The sequence below is a fragment of the Ursus americanus genome, chromosome 29 (genome assembly GCF_024610735.1).
Source record: "Ursus americanus isolate L20-20 chromosome 29, mUrsAme1.1.p, whole genome shotgun sequence".
Taxonomy (NCBI): Eukaryota; Metazoa; Chordata; class Mammalia; order Carnivora; family Ursidae; genus Ursus; species Ursus americanus.
The window spans coordinates 13,003,823-13,023,009 of NC_142155.1; the positions used below are offsets into that span (position 1 = coordinate 13,003,823).

Consider the following 19,187-nt stretch of genomic DNA (forward strand, 5'->3'; position numbering starts at 1 on the left):
GATTTTCTTAATATTTTCATTTCTCTTGCTGACTTTATTGTAAGAATATGGTATCTGATACAGGTAACCTACAAAATACACGTTAATTGACTGTTTTTGTATGTTATCAGTAAGGCTTCCAGTAGGCTGTTAGGTAAGGTTTAGGGGAGTCAAAAGTTATGTGTAGATTTTTATCTCTGCAGGGACTTGGTGCCTCAGCCAACTTCAGGGGTTAACTCTACTCTCTGTTTTATGGTAGAAACACCAATATTCATTACCTTTAAAGATTTACTGTCATTATTAGTTTCTCATAATATTAAAAGACTGCATACATTTCACTAAATATGTGTAGTGCCAGAATTCAGTTGCTGACAGTTATTTTATGATTGGTCAATAAAAATTATCTTTTACCTTTCTATTGGTTATTTAGGGCTTTGTTTGCTGAGTTGTAGCTATGCTGCATTTAATAGGGGCTGTTTCATAAGTGGCCTCCAGATAAATGAGATAGTACTAGCAAGTTTTAAGATCATATTTAAAATTCTATAACTCGTACAGTCATTCCTTCCAACAGAGTAAGTATTTGAAGTTATACATTAGTAACAAATGCTTTTTTTTTTTACAAAGGAGTATAATAACTATTATCCTGTGATTGTTTTATATAATTATATTTTCAGTCTTTCCATGAACTTATGCAAATGCAAATAAATGTAAATTCACAGATTTTATATTATTATTAATTAATTTATTTTTAAAATATTTTATTTATTTACGAGAGAGAGAGAGAAAGAGCACAAGCACAGGGAGGAGCAGAGGGAGAGGGAGAAGCAGACTCCCCACTGAGCAGGGAGCCCCATGTGGGGCTTGATCCCAGGACCTTGAGATCATGACCTGAGTTGAAGGCAGACACTTAACCGACTGACCCACCCAGGCACCCCTTATTTTTGTATTATTTAAAAAAATTTTTTTTGAGAGAGAGAGGGAGAGAGCATGTGTGCTAGGGTGGGGGATGGGGGGGCAGAGGGAGAAGGAGAGAGAGAATCTTAAGCAGGCTCCACATCTTAGCTGGCTGGGGCTCCATCTCAGGACCCTGAGATTATGACCTGAGTGAAAATCAATTGGTCACTTAACTGACTGAGCCACCTAAGTGCCCCTTCACAGAAGATTTTAAAAAGCACTTTTTTAAGATTTGTGAAGCCTTGAAAAGTTGTTTATGCTGTTTTCTTTTTTTATTGTTAAATATACTTTGTTCAAATTTTAAGTAATACATTGAATTAAAAAATATTTTGATTACTGGGTCAAAGTATCTCTAATATTATTTTAAAGCATATAAATACTAATTCATATCAGTTAACTTTGAATCTGATTTTACTGTTTTACCATTCTTACCTTTTCTTGGTCTTGATTTGTATAAGATCAGTTTTATAACACTACATATTTTAAACTTAGATTGGGGAAATTATTTGTACCAAAGGATAGTATCACTTATAGCTATTTCTTTAACTTCAGTGACTGGAAAATGTTGTGTCAACTTTACTTGATTTTAAGTTGGAAGGAATACAAAAGTTAACGGTCATTTTTTTTTTAAGGGCTTATTTATTTATTTTAGAGAGAGAGAGCAAGCAAGCACACATGTGTGGGAGCAGGGAGAGGAGCAGAGGGAGGGGGGGACAAGCAGACTCCATACTGAGCGTGGAGTTCCTTGTGGGGCTTGACCCCACAACCCTGAGATCATGCCTGATGAAATCCAGTTGGTCACTCAACTAACTGAGCCAGCCTGTCGCCTCAAAAATTAATGTTCATTTAAATAAGTTGGTTCATAGGAAGTTCTTAGCACTGTGGTGAGTACATAGTAAGAGTTCAGATATTAGCTGCTACACTTGTTACAGGCGTAATTATTATCATTATTGCTGAAAATTGCCCCATGGTTAACTTGAATTATGATCTGTCTAATAGCGCTATTGATTTCTTGGGACAGGGATCAGAAAAGGCTGATTGGGATGTTACATATAAACAGAGTTATGTGTATAGGGATCAGATGGGGAAGTGAATGTGGTAGTAAATGTGAATTTGGTATGTTAATTTGTATGTTAATATACACACATAAGTATATATATAACAATTATTAAGTTTATATGTAGTCAGTAGAACTCAGCTTATTATTTCTTTCCACAGCCTTATATTCTGTTATATTATTCTGTGTGTTTTTCTGGATCCCTTTTGTCTACTTCTACTATGAAGAAAAGGATGATGATGATACTAGTAAATGTACTGTAAGTATGTTTATTTTAGGGGGAGGAGGAAAGATTATTTCCTTTCACAAAGAGTGACATGACTTTGAATTTATTCTAGAGCCACGTTGTCTAATAGAAATACAGTGTGAGCCAGATGTGAAATTTTTTAAATTTTGTAGTAGCAACATTAAAATAAGTAAAAAGGAGCAGTTGAAATTATTTTTAATTACACATTGTATTTAATGTAATAGGTTCCAAGTATTATCATTTCAAATAGAGTCAGAACACATTATTAATGAGATACTAAATTTTTTTTCACACTGAGCCTTTGAAATTTAAAATGTATTTTACACTGCAGCACATCACACTTTGAACTAGCCATATTTCAGGAGCTCAGTAGTCACGTGACTTGTGACTGTTGTTTAGACAGCAATTCTAGAGCAAAATTCTTCTTTTTCTTAAAAGTAAACATTTTAGGCTTTGTGGGCCATATAGTTTCTGTCTCAACTACTCACCTCTGTTGTTGTACTTGAAAGTAGCCAGAAATAACACTTAATGAGCTTGATGTTATCCAGTAAAATAGGAGGTGGGCTGCATGTGGCCCACAGGACAGTCTGCTGACCCCTGTTCTAGGACATAAAGAAGGAACACTTGCCGACTATTTTTACTAATCCAGGATAGCACTGATATAAAAATCTGATAAATATAACATACATGCATGTCTAAAACTTCAGACCAGCATCACATTAAGTATTGGTATACAAATCTTAACTGAAATATTAGCAAATTGAATTCAGAGGTATCTTAAAAATATATTAATACAGTATAACTGAGTTTGGGCCTATCTCTAGACTGCATGGGTAGTTTAAAATCAGCACATCTGTTAGTATGTAGTCATTTAATAGGTTAAAGAAGAAATTGTATGTTGAAAGGTATTTGCTAAAATTGACCATTTTTTCTGATTTAAAGGAAAAAGCAGCATAAAAGGAATGTCTTTTTATTGAGTTACAGCAATATGTTTTATACCTATTTATGTTTTGTGTTTAAATACATTAAAATGTATATATAGCTTTTACTTAAAAGCCAGCATTATTCTTAATCGTGTTTATTATAAAACCTTAAAGTATTTGCATTAAGATCAGGAACAAGAACATAACAATATTTTAAGTGATTCCAAGTGTTAATCAATACAGTATGTTAGAGAAAAAATAAGATGTTTAAATTGTTATAAAGAAAGTCAAAATTAATTATTTGCAGATACTTATGTAACTCTGTAAACCCAACATATATAAGGTGAAGTGGGTGGTTAGGAATTTAATGTTAAAAATGGAATGAGTACATGCTTTCTCTTTTCACTTCTTCTAAAGTTCATCTTCACCAACCCTTTGGTTGATCTTAAGATCCTCCTCAACCGTTATTTTAGGTTTTTTCCTAAAGATTAACTTAACTCCTTTATGAAGAATTTGTCATATGAAGCATGAATTTAAATTTTAGACTTTTAGAGACTTATTAATCTGAGAGACAAATAATGGGGTTTTTGGGGGGTTTTTTTGGTTGTTGTGTTTTTACTAATTTAACCTTTTTTTTGAGGTTAACTTTTCTTTCCATATTTAGAATATCCAGCTTTGTGTTTTTCTTTGTCTTTGGACAAAGATAATGATAAATGTTTTATATATTTATATATATGTTCTCCATATTTTTTATTTTATATAAATACAATATGCATTTTATATAAAATATGTACATATATAGACGCATGCATATTGAATATTCATTGTAATTACTATAACCCATTTTAATGAATTGGGGGCAGGGTGTTGTAGATTCTGATTGCTTCCTGTTTGGGGGAATATATTAGTAAATATTCTGATAATTTTACTAATGATTATGCCCACTGAAGAATTGATTATGCTTTTGAGTATTGATTTCCACAAGGTCTAATCGTTGAAAAGACTTTAAAGTCTAGTGCAGTTTGCAAAGATAACTTATGATATGGCATTACATTGTTTTTCCTTAAATTTTAAGAATATTTTTCAACAAGGAAATTTTACACAGTTGACTATAAATGTACATTTGATGTGAAAGTACTGTTACACCGTAGCAAGAATATTTTATATTTTATTTATTTTTAAAGAATATTTTATATTTTAAAGGCCTTAGTAAATGGTATACTTTTCCCCCTTGACTTCCAGCAAATTAAAACGGCATTCAAGTATACTTTGGGATTTGCTGTAATTTGTGCACTTCTTCTTTTAGTTGGGTAAGTCTTGATTTTTTCCCCCTGAAAATGGAAATAACATAATAAAAGTAAAGGCTCATTCAGAAAAATCTAGGAAAAAAATGTAAGAAAAAGAATAAATGACCTTTTATATTGCCCCAAGCAATAACTACAGTTAACCTTTTTTATATATGCTGTTCCACCTAGACATTTTTTATGTGCTCAGATACATGCAGAGTGCCCTCCCCCCCATATACCCTCCGTGTTACAATTTTACACAAATGTGATTTTTTTTTAATGAATTCTTGATAATCTACTTACTGACATACTGTAGGCATCTAATGTAGAGTTATCAATTTTGACTATATTGCATTTTCTTTTTAGGATACGACAATTTATTTAATCTTCTAGTGATGATTACTTGGACATTTATGATATTTGCAGTTTTTCCATTTTTTTAAACAGCTGTTTGATGAAACCTTTCTGTGCATCTTTTTAGATTTGGTGCATCAGTCTTTAAATTTTTGAATTAATCTTTGTCAATGAGTTCCTTTCTTAAATCTTTTTCCTTAAGGTTTTATACTTATATGAATAAAGTTTTGCATATTTTTTTATACATTTAAAATTTTCTCTTTGGAAAACATTTGTCCTTGTTAATGGAAGACATTTCTCCTTGTTAAAATAGGTTTTGATTCTTTTGTTTTTTTTATGTTAGGAAATATGTGAGGTGCTAATAAGCTTTTAAAAGGTCCTTTTATAATTTGGTCTCAGAAATTTCAGTAAATTAAAAAAAGTGTCATTTATTGAATACAGTTTGTGGTGGAATAAAATTGGTCAGTAACCTTTTGTAGTTGTAGGAGTTCTTAGAATACAAATGCTTTATAATCAAGGCATATTTCCAGTACCCTTTGTCTGCCTTGATGTGTCATGAAAAAAAAGAGTACTTATTGAAAGAAAATTTTTTTAGTAGTTTTTCTGTTTAGCTATTGAATATATGTTTTAATTTTCTTTTGGCCTTTTAAGAAAGATAGTTATGTGAATTTGCTTTTCTTAATGTGAAGGTCTCTCATTTAGAAACCTGAATTATCTAGAACAGAGATCAGTAAACTTTTCTTAAAGGGGGGTTAGTAAGTATTTTAAGTTAGAGGTCCATATGGTCTTTGTGGCAACTACTCAACTCTCTTGTACCTTTATAGTAGTCATAGACAAGATGGAAACAGAAGGATATGGCTGAGTTCTAATAAAACTTTATTTACAAACAAAGGCAGTCAGTAGTTTGCCATCTCCTGATTTAGAATGTGACTGAGAACCATCAGTAAAACCACAAATCTTTATAGCAGCGGGAGTATCTGTTCCAGACAAAAGGTAGCTGGGGATATATTTGTAAATTTACTTGTTCTTTTCATGACATATTATCTTCAGTCCTCAGATTTACATTTTGCACAATTCAGATAAAGCTTTAACAGATTCTCTAGATGACATTTATTTGGAAGCATTATACTAAACGTTAAGCAAATGTTTCCTTGCAAATACACTAGTAACAAGAAGCAACAGTTTGGCCAGCCATTTTGAACAATGTAACATTCACTTACTTTCCAAATATTATTATGTACTAGCTATGTTCCAGATACCATACAAGGTGCTCCTGAAACAGCAGTTAACAGAAAAGACAACTCTTCTTCATGGAGCATACATTCAAGAGAGATGTAGAAGGACAGAGAAAGAAAATAAAAAACGGGTTGTGTTGCGGTTGTGAAATGTTGGGGAAGACACTGATGAGAAGGTAGTATTTGAGAAGATATTTGAAGGAAGTGAGGGAGTCATGAATATATGTGGGGGAAGAGCATTCCAGTCCGAGGAAACAACAGATGGAAAGCCCTGAGGCAAGAAATTATCTGGCATGTTTAAGACAAAGTGAGGAAACTAATGTGGCTGGCGTAGAGTGAATGAAGGCTGGGGTAGCTGAAGATACGGCCAGAGGTAACTAGAGCTGCCAGATTTAGTAGGAAATCATAGGCCATTGTTAGGATTTTGACATTTATTGTGAGAGAGATGGGAAGCTATCAGAGGGATTTTTGTCATTGAGTGACATAATCTGACATTTTAACAGGATTCCTGGATGGTGTTTTAAGATTTGACTTTATGGGAGTAAGGATAGAAATACGAGATCTGTGAGGAAGCTGTTGTAATAACTGAGGCAAGGCATGATGGTGGCGGTAGTGATTTGATTCTGCCTATCTTTTGGAGAAAGAGCCAGCAGGATATTCTGATAGGATACATAGGTGGGATGTGAGAGAAAGAGGAATTGAGAATGTACCTGCAGTTGGGCAAACTGCGAAGTCTTAGGAAAACTTCTCTCACTTTTGATACCAATTGCAACTTTGGGGAGTTCCTAAAACCACTCTCTAGTTTGACAATTCTCTAGAAGGATTCACAGAAATCAGTGAAAGCGATTATATTCATTGTTACTATTTATTATAAGTGAATACATGTTAAGATCAACCAAAAGAAGAGACACATAAGATAAAGTCTGGGAGGATTCCAAATATGAACCTTCCCTCGTCCTCAAGATATGTTACTCTTCTGGCATTGATGTATGACTGTATGCATGAGTATTGCCAACTAGGGAAACTCACGTGAGCCTTAAACACAGAGTTTTTATTGAGACTCTGTAGTTTAGGCAAGTCGGATTGATTGATTGCCCACATAGTTAGCCTCCAGGACAATGGACTCCATGTGACCCAAAGTTCTCACCCGAAATCACATGGTTGGTCTTTCTGGCCCACCACTTAAGATGTTACCAGCTCCTGCCCTAAACAAAGACATTGAGTACCTGCCAGAACCATGGGCAAAATTCGCACCTCTTTTGGGCAAAACCAAATTGTTTGCTACACGGAAAGGGTGAAGTCATCAATTTAGATAAGCACATCTGAAGGAGGAGCAGGTTTGGTGGGGGAGTATCGGAATCTCAGTTTATTTCATGGTAAGTTTTATAGGCAGTCAGGAAGAAATGATGAGTAAGCCACCAAATCAGGCATTAGGAAAGTCGAAGTTTAGTCTCTGCTCTTCCAATAGCAATATCTAGCTCCATTGAGAAAATGAGTTTTTTCTTTTGTAAAATGTAAAAGATAAGCTGAAGGATTGCTAAATATTATTCCCTGTGCCACCCCCCGTCTTTCTCAGTACTGCAGTCCTTTTGTAATTGAATTGATAATGTTGGCTCTCGGGTGGGTAACGGGTGAGAAGGAATGGCATAGAAACCACCCATACAGGTAGAAGGCTTTGATTCAGGTGGAAAAATACTTCCTCCGTTGTTAAAAGAGTGATAAAAATGAAAAGAGGTGCAAGTGGGTTCTTAGGTTTTGCGTGCAAATGAAAGAATTCCTGTCTGATTGGCCTCTATTTTCTCACTGATACATTGGTAGGAGGCCTTTTGCATTTTTCATGGCAGGGGCTCAGTGATGGGGGTACAAGGCAAAATTTGAGTCACGGAGGAACTGTGGGATCAGGCAGTAATCGAGTTATAGGAAGGAAGTTATATGAGGAGTGGAAATTGGGCATCAGACTAAATAAAGAAAAAAGATAAATAGCATGTATAGTGCATTAATCTTTTCAGAGTGCTGTAAATAACAGATATTTATTTTCTCACAGTTCTAGAGGTTAGAAGTCCATGATCAGAATGTTAGCAAGTTTGGTTTCTGGTGAGAACTCTCGTCCTGGCTTCTGCGTTCTTACTGTGTCCTACATGAGCTTTCCTGTGTGCTCTCACTGGGAGAAAGAATGCTCGCTTGTGTCTCTTCCTCTTCCTAAAGGGACTCAATCCCATCAGACTAGGGTCCAGATGCCATTACATTGGGGGCTAGGCCTTCAACAGGAATTTTTGGGGAACAAATTCAGTCCATAACGTTGTTCTCTGGCCCCCCAAAATTCATGTCTTTATTATGTGCATATGCATTTATCCCATCCCAGCAGCCCGCACAGTCTTAACTGAGCGTCCTCTGAGTCCAAAGTCTCATCAAAATATCACCTAAATCAGGTATGGGTGAGACCTGAAGTATGATTCATCCTGAGTCAGAATTCTTCTTTAGCAGTGAACCTGTGAAACCAGACAAGTTATGTGCCTCAAAGATAGAATAGTAGGGCAGGCATAGGATAGACATTTCTGTTCTAAAAGGGAGAAATTGGAAAGAAAAAAGGGGTAATGGGTTCCAAGCAGTCCAAAACCTAACAAGGCAAATTATATTAGAGCTTAAGACTCAAGAATAATCATCTTTGGTTGGATGCTCTGCTCTCCAGGTCCACGGAGGGGCAGGTGGTAGGGTCACCACCATGGTCCTAGGTAGTGACCCTGCCCTCTTGGTTCTGGGCGTAGGTCCTTCCCCCTCGACTCTTTGTAGTAGTTGCCTGGTGGCCACAACAGAGGAAACCAAGGAGGTTCCAGCCTTGCCCCCTGGGCCTGTGGTGGGAGTGGCTGCCCTGATGATAACTGAATTGCTTTTGGATACTTTTTCTTGAAGGATAAAGTATGTTCTCAGCTAAATAATTCTGTCATCCTGTCCTGTAGAATCCCCAAAATCTCATAGCCTACCTTATTTTGTGCCATCTCTGTTCCCTTTATTTCAAATTGGCAGTGTCCCTGCTAGTATCATCCTACCACTATTCCTGGCTTCTTCTGCTGAGATGGTTGATTAAACCCATGGTTTCCACCTGTACTCCTCCCCTTATCAGATGGTTGTTCAGCCACACTCTTAGCACAGGCTTCATCATTCTTTTACAATATGGATAGACGAGTTCCTTCACCTTACCTCTCTCCTCTCACATTTTACTGTAAACAGTAAAGAGAAACCAACCAATTCCTTCAACACTTCGCTTAGAATCCTCTTCAGCTAAATACCCACTTTCATCTCTTAAACGTTCTGCCTTCCACAGAACCACAAAAAACAGTTGAGCCAGAGTCCTTACCACTGTGTTACAAGTTATCTTCTTTCTTTTAGTTTCCAATAACATGTTCATCATTTCTAGCTGAGATTTCACCAGAATGACCTTTAGCATCCATATTTCTACTAACATTCTATTAATGATGATATATGTCTTCTCTAAGACAACAGAGGCTTTCTTTATAACTCTTTTTTTTGAGTTCTCCCTCTTGCACATCCATATTTTTATCAATAGTCTCTTTGTTAAAATACAAAATTCAAATGAGTAAATTTGAAGATCTAGTTGACTTTATTCAGCAGTTTGAATTGGGCAGCATCTGATCTAGCAAGTAGAAAGGAGCTCTAAGGAGTTATGTAAAATGGAAGATTTTTATTATAAGTAGAAGGAGGTGAGATAACGAAGTTCAAGAGGGAATTGTTTCAAGCAAGGTCACCTTCCCTGAGGGCACCTTCCTATTAAGATTACCTTACTACTTAACTCCACTCCTGAAATTGCTGTTAGGTTAGGTATTAAATCTTGGTGAGGCTTAGCACAAGTGACTCCATTTGGGGCCTGCCTCCCTTCCCTTCCCTTCCCTCCCTTCCCCTCCCCTCCCCTCCCCTCCCCTCCCCTCCCCTCCCCTCCCCTCCCCTCCCCTCCCCTCCCCTCCTTCCTTTCTTTTCACTTTCAAGGCAGTCTAGGCTTTTTCTGGCTTGCATCTTAAAACTCTTCTAGCCTCTGCTCATTTCTGAGTTTCAAAGAGACAGCCACATTTTTGGATATTTGTTACAGTAGTAATCCACTTTATGCAAAATCTGTATCAGTATTGCCGTAACAAAATATCACAGACTGGGTAGCTTAAACCCAGTGGTGAACATTTATTTTTTCACAGTTCTAGAGTTCCAGAGGCTAAAAGTCCATGATCAAGGTGTCAGCAAATTTGGTTTCTACTGAAGATACTTGGCTTGTAAATGGCGGCTTTTTCACTATCTCCTTACATGGCCTTTATTTTACTCTGTGCTAGCAGGGAGAGAGAACTGTCTCGTTTCTCTTCCTCTTCTTATAAGGACAACAATCCTATTGGATTAGAACCTTATCCTTAGGACCTCATTTGACCTTAATTACCTCCTTAAAGGCCGAATATCCAAATATCATCACACTGGTGGTTAGGGCTTCAACATATGTATTTTAGAGGGACGAGTTGAGTCCATAACAGTAGTTGAGAGGCTGCAGTTAACACGGAATATTTGAAGAATAATATAAAACATATAATGTGGATTTTTTTTTAAAAAAGAGAGAAACCAAGAAACAGATTATTTATTTATTTATTTGACAGAGAAAGAGAGAGAGAACACAAGTAGGCAGAGCAGCAGGCAGAGGGAGAGGAAGAAACAGACTCCCCACTGAGCAGAGAGCCCAACGTGGGGCTCCATCCCAGGACCTTGGGATCATGACCTGAGCCAAAGACAAATATTTAACCGACTGAGACACCCAGGCGCCCCCCCCCCTTTTTTTAGAGAGAGAGAGAGTGAGTGCTTGCAAGAGGGGCAGGGGAGGGGCCGAGTGAGGGAGAGAGAGAGAGACAAACCCAGAAACAGATTATTTGACAGAACACAAGTAGGCAGAGAAGCAGGCAGAGGGAGAGGGAGAAGCAAACTCCCCGCTGAGGAGAAAGCCCAACATGGGGCTTGATCCCAGGCATCTGGGATCATGACCTGAGCTGAAGGCAGATGCTTAACTGACTGAGCCACCCAGGTGCCCCCCCCCTTTTTTTTTTAGAGAGAGAGAGAGCGCACATGAGGGGCAGGGGAGGGGCCGAGGGAGGGGGAGAGAGAGAGAAAATTCCAAGCAAGCTCTATACTCAGTGCTTAGCTGGACAAGGGGCTTAATCTCAGGACCCTGAGATCATGACCTGAGCCAAAATCAAAAGTCAGACGCTCAACTGACTGAGCCACCCAGGCGGCCTACATATAATGTGAATTTAAACTCTCACCCTCTTCAATTAAAAAAAAAAGTATGATGTGACGTTTCAGGTGTTTGTGTAGGTAAGGGACAGGCTATGATGTTAGCCGCGTAAGTAGACTCTGGGTCTTACAAACAACGTTTAAGAAATTTTGAGTTTTATCCTGCTGAGAAATTGAAAGACAGTGAAGATGTGTGTACATTTGTGTGTGTGTGAATGTGTGAAAGTAATTATATATGAATTTATTCTGAGAGTTACAGCACCATGAGGGATGCATTTGAAAGGGGCATTTGGGAGTTGGGTTGGAGAATTGAAATATTTTAAATGGTAGATAGGAAGACCAATCATGTAATCGTTATAGTTCAGGTTACAGATGAGGATCTGAACTAGAGTAGTTACAGAGAGAGCAGAGAGGAAGAAACTGATAAGCTATTTGGAAGATAAATATGACTGGCGATTGGGTGTAAGATGTGAAAATCTTATTTTCTGTTCCACTGAATTTATCATTTCAGTTTCATATCTACTGAAATTCGTTAGCCTTTCCTTTGTCTTTTCCTTAAGAGATAATCTGTATTAAACTAATAGAGTGAGTCAGATTGGGTATAAAGTATTTTTACTAAGCAGTTTTTCAGTTTTACTGTTTTTAAGATTGAAGAGAAATTTATAACTTTTTGAGGCTCCAGGTCTTATCTTGATCTAGTATGGTGTGTTTTTGAAAGCCAAGATTCTCTTTATGCATTTTTATTTTTGAGAGAGATTGAGATTGAGAAAATATCTGTATTTTCTACCACACAGATCTCATTATACTCTTACTCCTGGTTACTTTACTGTCATCATCATTTAGTAAATGTCTGATAACCTTATTAAATGCTGCCTCCTCATCAGAATTGCCGTATCTATATTCAAGACACATCTGACTTTAGTTTTAGTTGCCTTTGCATCTGTTGGGAGGTATTCCTTTCTCTTTATAGGTCTTTGTCTACAGGCTGACATTTGGCCAGTGAACATTAGTTTGCCCCTTTGGGTTGTTAAGAGGTTGAAATGCTTGTGTATCAGTCAGCTGCTGCTCTGTCTTCCTGAGTCTTCTTACCCCATCCTGGGCCCATTTAAAGGGTAAAGCCTGGCTCAGCAGGGTCTTCCAGAATTAAAGCCAGTGTGTCTGTTAATGAGTTTGTATCTTTGCCAAATTGGTTGTGAAATATTTCGAATATTATTGTTCAGGATATATAGATGAATTTAGTTATAACTCTTGAATTCAGCCTATAGATGCTTCTCTTAGTTTATGTGAAAATATTTCACATCTGTTTCTTAGATTATACAATCCTGGTGACAAGATTCTCCTACTTGAGGAGAACCTTGCTTTGGGGTTTGTGCTTTTGTTCCTCCCTCTAGTTCCTACATAAAAGTAAGTGCTAAAATGTTAACTCTGCTGGATCTCCTCAAAATAAATATTTTCCTGAAGTCATTCTGACAGTAGTTTGGGTCATTTGACCTTTAAAACAAAGAAAAAATTTTTTTGCCATGGAAAGGTCTTTGTTAAATTTTGAACTGCTAAAGAGTCCAGCTCAGGTGTTTGAACATGTAAGTGTCATCAACAACTAAGAGTTAATTTTCTTCCCCTATTGGGCAGAACTTTGGTTACCTAAAATTGACATAAATAATAAATATTCTAAGTATGAATACTATTTTTAGATATTTTTAATACATATTTCTATTTTAAGAGTAAAATCGGTGATATTTTGTACAAAATAGAAGTTTTTTTCCCATACTCATAGAATTGGTCATTCCCAACTAACAAATTCAGAATAAACTTTTCAAAAAATGTATATGTCTGTAAAAAAAAAAAAAACTGTCCAAATAAAATAGAGGGATATTATATAGGTAGGTTTTTTTTTTTTTTGCTTGGTTTATACTTTTGTTCAAATGCAAATAAATAAGTTAATATCATTATAGAAGTATAATTTGCAAGAGTTGTTGTTGTTGTTTTTAATTCCACCTCACTGCTTTTATTTGTTTTTGGTCTTATGGCCAGAGCAGTGATGAACTTTTTACATTTATTGTTCTCACTCTGTGTGAGTGATCACTTTTCTTTCTGAAAGTGGTGTGAAATAAGTCTCCAATATTAAGAGTGTAGTAAATGCACATCAGTGCAAATAGTTAGAAATTTAAATAACCTCCTGACATGCTCTGACCATTCATCTTCTTTTAAGAATAAGTATCAGTTGTACCAAGGAGTAAGGGTTTAAAAAAAAAAAAGAATGATTACTTTGTTTTACTTGCACACGTTATTAGGTACTTACTGTATTGTTGAACTCATTTAGTAGTTCCTCTTTACAAAAGAGGATAGATCTTTGTGCTTTGTTTACAATTAAAATTAGGTTAGAAAGGAGGTAGTAGTAGAGTTATTTCTTATATTTCTGTTTGATTCTCCACATACACAATTTAAGGGATACCTAGACCTTTACCTTAATCTTGTTTCTGACTGGATACTAATGTGATACCTACTTTCTTCCTTCCTTTCTCTTTCCTTTTTCTTGATTACTTCTTCTTTCCTTATTTCTTTTCTTTTCATTTTTCTTTTCTTTCTTTCATCTCTGTCTGTCTGCTATTTTCTCCCAGTTTAAGCATCTAGAGTAAGTCCTAGGAAGCTGTCACTGTTATTTTTATGATCCCCCTTCAGCTATGGATTGAAAAGTAAATAGAAACTACTTTCATTATGTATTTCGTTAGAATCTTGTATGACATAAAAAAAATGCTAAGAAGAAAGTAAAAATTACTCCTAGTCTCACAATAAGGTATTTACTGTTCATTTTGGTTTATTTCCTTTCTATTCTTCTCTATGCATATAAATATATTGAAATTATTACGTATATTTATATTCTGTCCCGATTTAATACAGAAATTCTTAACCTTTTTTGTGCTATGGGCCTTTTTTAAAAGATCATCTTTAGCCCATGGCTCCTTCTCAAAATATTCTAAATGCAAAAAAAAAAAAAAAATACATGGGACTACAAAGGAAACTAGGTATATTGAATGCAGTAATAAAACTATTAAAAGAAATTTATAATATGGTAAACACATAGATAGGAAACTTATCACACCCCTCTGTATGTGGTGCAGATTTGATTTGTTAATTTGTGAGTGTGTGGTGGGGGCAGTTGATTTTTGGTTAAAAAAATTACTAGAGGGGCGCCTGGGTGGCACAGCGGTTAAGCGTCTGCCTTCGGCTCAGGGCGTGATCCCGGCGTTATGGGATCGAGCCCCACATCAGGCTCCTCTGCTATGAGCCTGCTTCTTCCTCTCCCACTCCCCCTGCTTGTGTTCTCTCTCTCGCTGGCTGTCTCTATCTCTGTCAAATAAATAAATAAAATCTTTAAAAAAAAATTACTAGAAATTGTGTTTTCGAGGGGCGCCTGGGTGGCTCAATTGGTTAAGCATCTGCCTTTGGCTTAGGTCATGATCCCAGGGTCCTGGGATCCAGCCCCTTATCAGCTCCCTGCTCAGCGGGGAGCCTACTTCTCCCTCTGGCTCTGCCTCTCCCCCTGCTTGTGCTCTCTTGTTCTCTCTCAAATAAATAAATCAATAAAATCTTTTAAAAAAAGGAATTGAGTTTTAGACCATTTCCTTTTATTTAAATTTTTATCTTTACAGCCATTAACCAGATTTATTTTCTTTTTTGTAGTGCTTTTGTTCCTCTGAATGTTCCAAATAACAAAAATTCTACAGAGTGGGAAAAAGTGAAGTTCCTGTTTGAAGAACTTGGAAGTAGTCGTAAGTATTCTTTTTAAAAAATATTCATAATAGTTCATATTTTATGACTCTTGGGACTTTCCTCAGTAGTCTGTTTTTACAATGTTAAGAATTTAACCTCACCGTTCTTTTGACTTGTGGTTAAAAGTGTGCTAGAAAAATTGGGAGCCTTGTGTTGTTAAGACTCACTTCTAGCTATTATGTAATTAAGTGTCTTCATACAATTACCAAGTTGAAACAAAAATATAATCTTCAAAGTATTTTAGCAGTGAAGGTCTTATAATTTCTATGTGTTTGTTAATTTACTTGGGATTATATGGAATATGTTAAAGGAATGTGCTTGATATATTGTTTTTTATTTTTAATTTTTAACCGATGAGAGAACTACCTATTGCTGTTTGATCATCAGTAAGTAATTTTTATGTCGAATATAAATTACAGAGGTTTCATATAAATGAAATAATATTTTATTATAAATTTACCTCACCAAAACATTTTGGAATTGCTTTTCCAGAAGTTTTCCTTAACTGTATCAGTGTGACTTAGGTTTTTAGAAGGAAAAAAAAATAGGCAGGTTCAGGAGGTTAAGTTAAGAAAGATGCTCAATCATTGAAAAATACAGTTGATATTAGAAACCGATATCAAATAAGAATGTGTATCTTATTACTCAGAATTTCATGTGCATTTAAACTTAGTAATAACTTTATTTTCAAAGAAACCTAGAATATTTATTTTATAAACCTGAAAATGTTTATTGCTTTTGTATTTATTCTTTTTAATAAGTACTATACAGTCTTGATCAGCATTTCTTTTTCTTTATCCAGATATAATATTAAATGATGATTAAATTAAGTCTTGGAGTCCTTGCTGTACAATATCTTAATTTTCTTGCTTTCCACTTAAGATTAGATCGTGTAAATTGTGGTCCATTAATATCTTGCTGATACTAGCAAGAACTAGGATAGCAGTCCTGGCATCTACTAATACTGAATTGTCAGGATTTATGCACCTGATCCCATTACTGAGAAGTAAATTACTTCTTTTCTCATAGTTAACTCCTTCAGGTCTCTTGAGTAACTACTCTTCTGCCTTAAACATTAAATTATACTAGTCTGTGAGTATTAGTATAACTTGAACTGGTAATTATATAGGAAGCATTATTCTAATTTTTGTAATCTCATGCTCTTTAGTCTTAACATTATTACTTTTATCTCAAATCTTTAGCACCATATTCTAGAGTACATTTTGCTTATAGGTATTAGTAATATTAACTTTTTTGATTGGCCAAATATGTTAACATAATACTCCATTTTATCAGTTATGGGGCACATGTTTTCCCACATTTTTATATTTCTGATAATGGGATATGTTTTATAAGTGATAATACCTTAAAATTGCTGTCAGCTAAATACCAGATCTCTCCTAGTTTTTTTTTTTTTTTAAAGATTTATTTATTAGAGAGAGAGTGCACAAGCAGGGGGAGGGGCAGAAGGAGAGGGAGAAGGAGAGGCAGACTCCCTGAGTAGGGAGCACAACACAGGGCTCTATCCCAGAACCCTGAGATCATGACCTGAGCTGAAGGCAGATACTTAACCGACTGAGCCACCCAGGCACAATTCTCCTAGTTTTGTTTTGTTTTTGTTTCTGTTCCTTTTTTAAGATTTTATTTATTTACTTGAAAGAGAGACAGCGAGAGAGGGAACACAAGCAGGAGGAGTGGGAGAGGGGAGAGGCAGGCTTCCCGCTGAGCAGGGAACCCTACATGGGGCTCGATCCCACAATGCTGGGATCATGACCTGAGCCGAAGGCAGATGTTTAATGACTGAGCTACCCAGGCGCCCCATACCTCTCCTAGTTTTATGAACCCTTTCTGTTGATAATTCTAGTAAGATCAAGAAGGTAATAGCCTCAGAATGTCTTTGATTTTATAAAATCTAATATTTTAGTTTTACGAAATGAAGGCTTAAAATTTAGCGTTGCATAGTTTGTGAATTTGTTTAATAATATGCTTTCTTCGGGTGTTATATAAAACTGAGAGATGAGTTTTAAGAAGATAAATGATTCTAATTTTATTGTTATTCATTAAAGATTAATGTACATTAAAGTAAAATTATTTTTGGTTCCACAGGAACTGCGTTTTAAATAGATCAAAACAGGTTCAATGGGACCTGTATTAAAACTGAAAAAATTAGTATTACTCCCATTTATGAATATTCAAATTTGCACAGTATTTCATTATATAATCTAGTATAATTATTTAAAAGTGTCACTCTTGCCTCTGACTTATTGGCCTCTCTTAAATAATTTACTATGTCTAACTTGTTAACATAGTATTCCTGTGTTGGTACTTTGTTTTAATTTATCTTCTGTTTGTGTTTGCTTTTTATTTGGTTTTGTTTTTTTCCTGCCAGATGGACAGTCTAGCTCCTTTCAAATTAAAGAATGAAATAAAGCTCTTTAAGATTTGGTTTTAGGGGGCGCCTGGGTGGCACAGCGGTTAAGCGTCTGCCTTCGGCTCAGGGCGTGATCCCGGCGTTCTGGGATCGAGCCCCACATCAGGCTCCTCCGCTATGAGCCTGCTTCTTCCTCTCCCACTCCCCCTGCTTGTGTTCCCTCTCTCACTGGCTATCTCTATCTCTGTCGAATGAATAAATAAAATCTTTAAAAAAAAAAAAAAAAGATTTGGTTTTAGGCTATGGTGAAAACTTATTTGAAAATTAAGAAAGAAACTAGGAGTGTCAGGATTGAGGACAGAGGGAAGAGAAGTAGTTAGTGCCAGTGGCTTTCCTATGTAATGTTATTTCTCAAGGACTGCCATTCATAAAGCATAGGACAGTTTTTTTTTGCCACCTTTTGAGCATCTAATATTTTGCTGATTTCTTTTTAGGCTCAATAATTAGATAATTTTTCCTTTAGTTTTAAGAAGTGAAAGAAGGAAAATCTTAGTTCAAAAGATCTTTTGTGAATCAATTTGTGAAGAGCCCCTTAAAAACTCTTTTCTCAGGGCACCTGGCTGGCTCAGTCAATAAAGCATGCAACTCTTGATCTCAGGGTTGTGGGTTTGAGCCCCGTGTTGGGCATAGATTTTCTCCACTTGGAGTTGACACTTCGAAGATGAGGTAATATACATTGGGTGTATTCCTTCAGAATGTATAAGAAACCCAGTTTTTATATCTTTATATTGATTTTTTGCATATAAATATTTGAATAGTATATGTGTACATTTTTAACAAAGTTCTGCTTCCTTTGCAGATGGTTTAGCTGCGTTGTCATTTTCTATTAGTTCTCTGACCTTGATTGGAATGTTGGCAGCTATAACTTACACAGTAAGTGTAATGGTGATAATTGAGTTAAAATTAAGAAATTACTTTATGAAGCAATTTCGTTTTACCTTAGTCATATATTCAATTTAATTATATTTTCCTCTTTAATATTTTAGTGCTTGCTTCTTCATTTTCTTAAGTTTTCTTTACTGAAGAGGAGGGTAAATTTTTAACTACTTAGTCACAATCATTTTATCTGCATCTTTGAAATTTAATATTCAGAAACAAATTTTATAAGTTGTGAACCTTGAAGATGATTATTATGCAGTAGTAGATGTAGTGATTTATAAGCATATTAGAACTCTGAACTGTAGATCAGTATCTATTACTGATGCAGTAAATTCATCCTACTTGGGTAGATAGAGTTTTTAATGTTAGATATTTTATATAACGTGATATTTCCTTAGTATATAGAATCTAATCTTACACTCTGAGAGGCTACATTTTTTTTTTTTTCAGTCTTTCTGGAGATAGTAAGTTATGAGTTATAGCCTGCCAAACTTGTGTACAGTCTGCTTTTTGAGTTTTTTTGCTCAAATTATAGAGGAAAAACCAACAATAAATGCTTCTTACCTACCTCTTGAAAGAGAGTAGTGTAGGAAGCTTATCTAGAACCTTTTCAGATTAATTGAGTTTATGTTTACAGAATTCCTAATTCTTGCAGAAATGGGAAATACTGGTTATAAAGAAAATATTTTTGGGTATTGTTCCAATATATCTTTCTTTAGACATGAAAGAAATGGGCTTTTACTGTGAAAGCAGAATCTAATTTTGTTACATAATTATTCGAGGGTTATCATTTAGAA

The 19,187-nt window shown here is 35.5% G+C and overlaps 1 protein-coding gene across 1 annotated transcript in view; it reads left to right on the plus strand.

Annotated features, from left to right (window-relative positions):
- LMBRD1 (LMBR1 domain containing 1) overlaps positions 1-19,187 on the plus strand; it is a 117,793-nt gene that overhangs the window by 29,891 nt on the left and 68,715 nt on the right. Inside the window, exons 4-7 of the mRNA XM_045803259.2 lie at positions 2,152-2,249; positions 4,403-4,470; positions 14,991-15,079; positions 18,311-18,384. Of these exons, the coding sequence (XP_045659215.1) occupies positions 2,152-2,249; positions 4,403-4,470; positions 14,991-15,079; positions 18,311-18,384 (329 nt within the window). The remainder of the gene's footprint in view (positions 1-2,151; positions 2,250-4,402; positions 4,471-14,990; positions 15,080-18,310; positions 18,385-19,187) is intronic.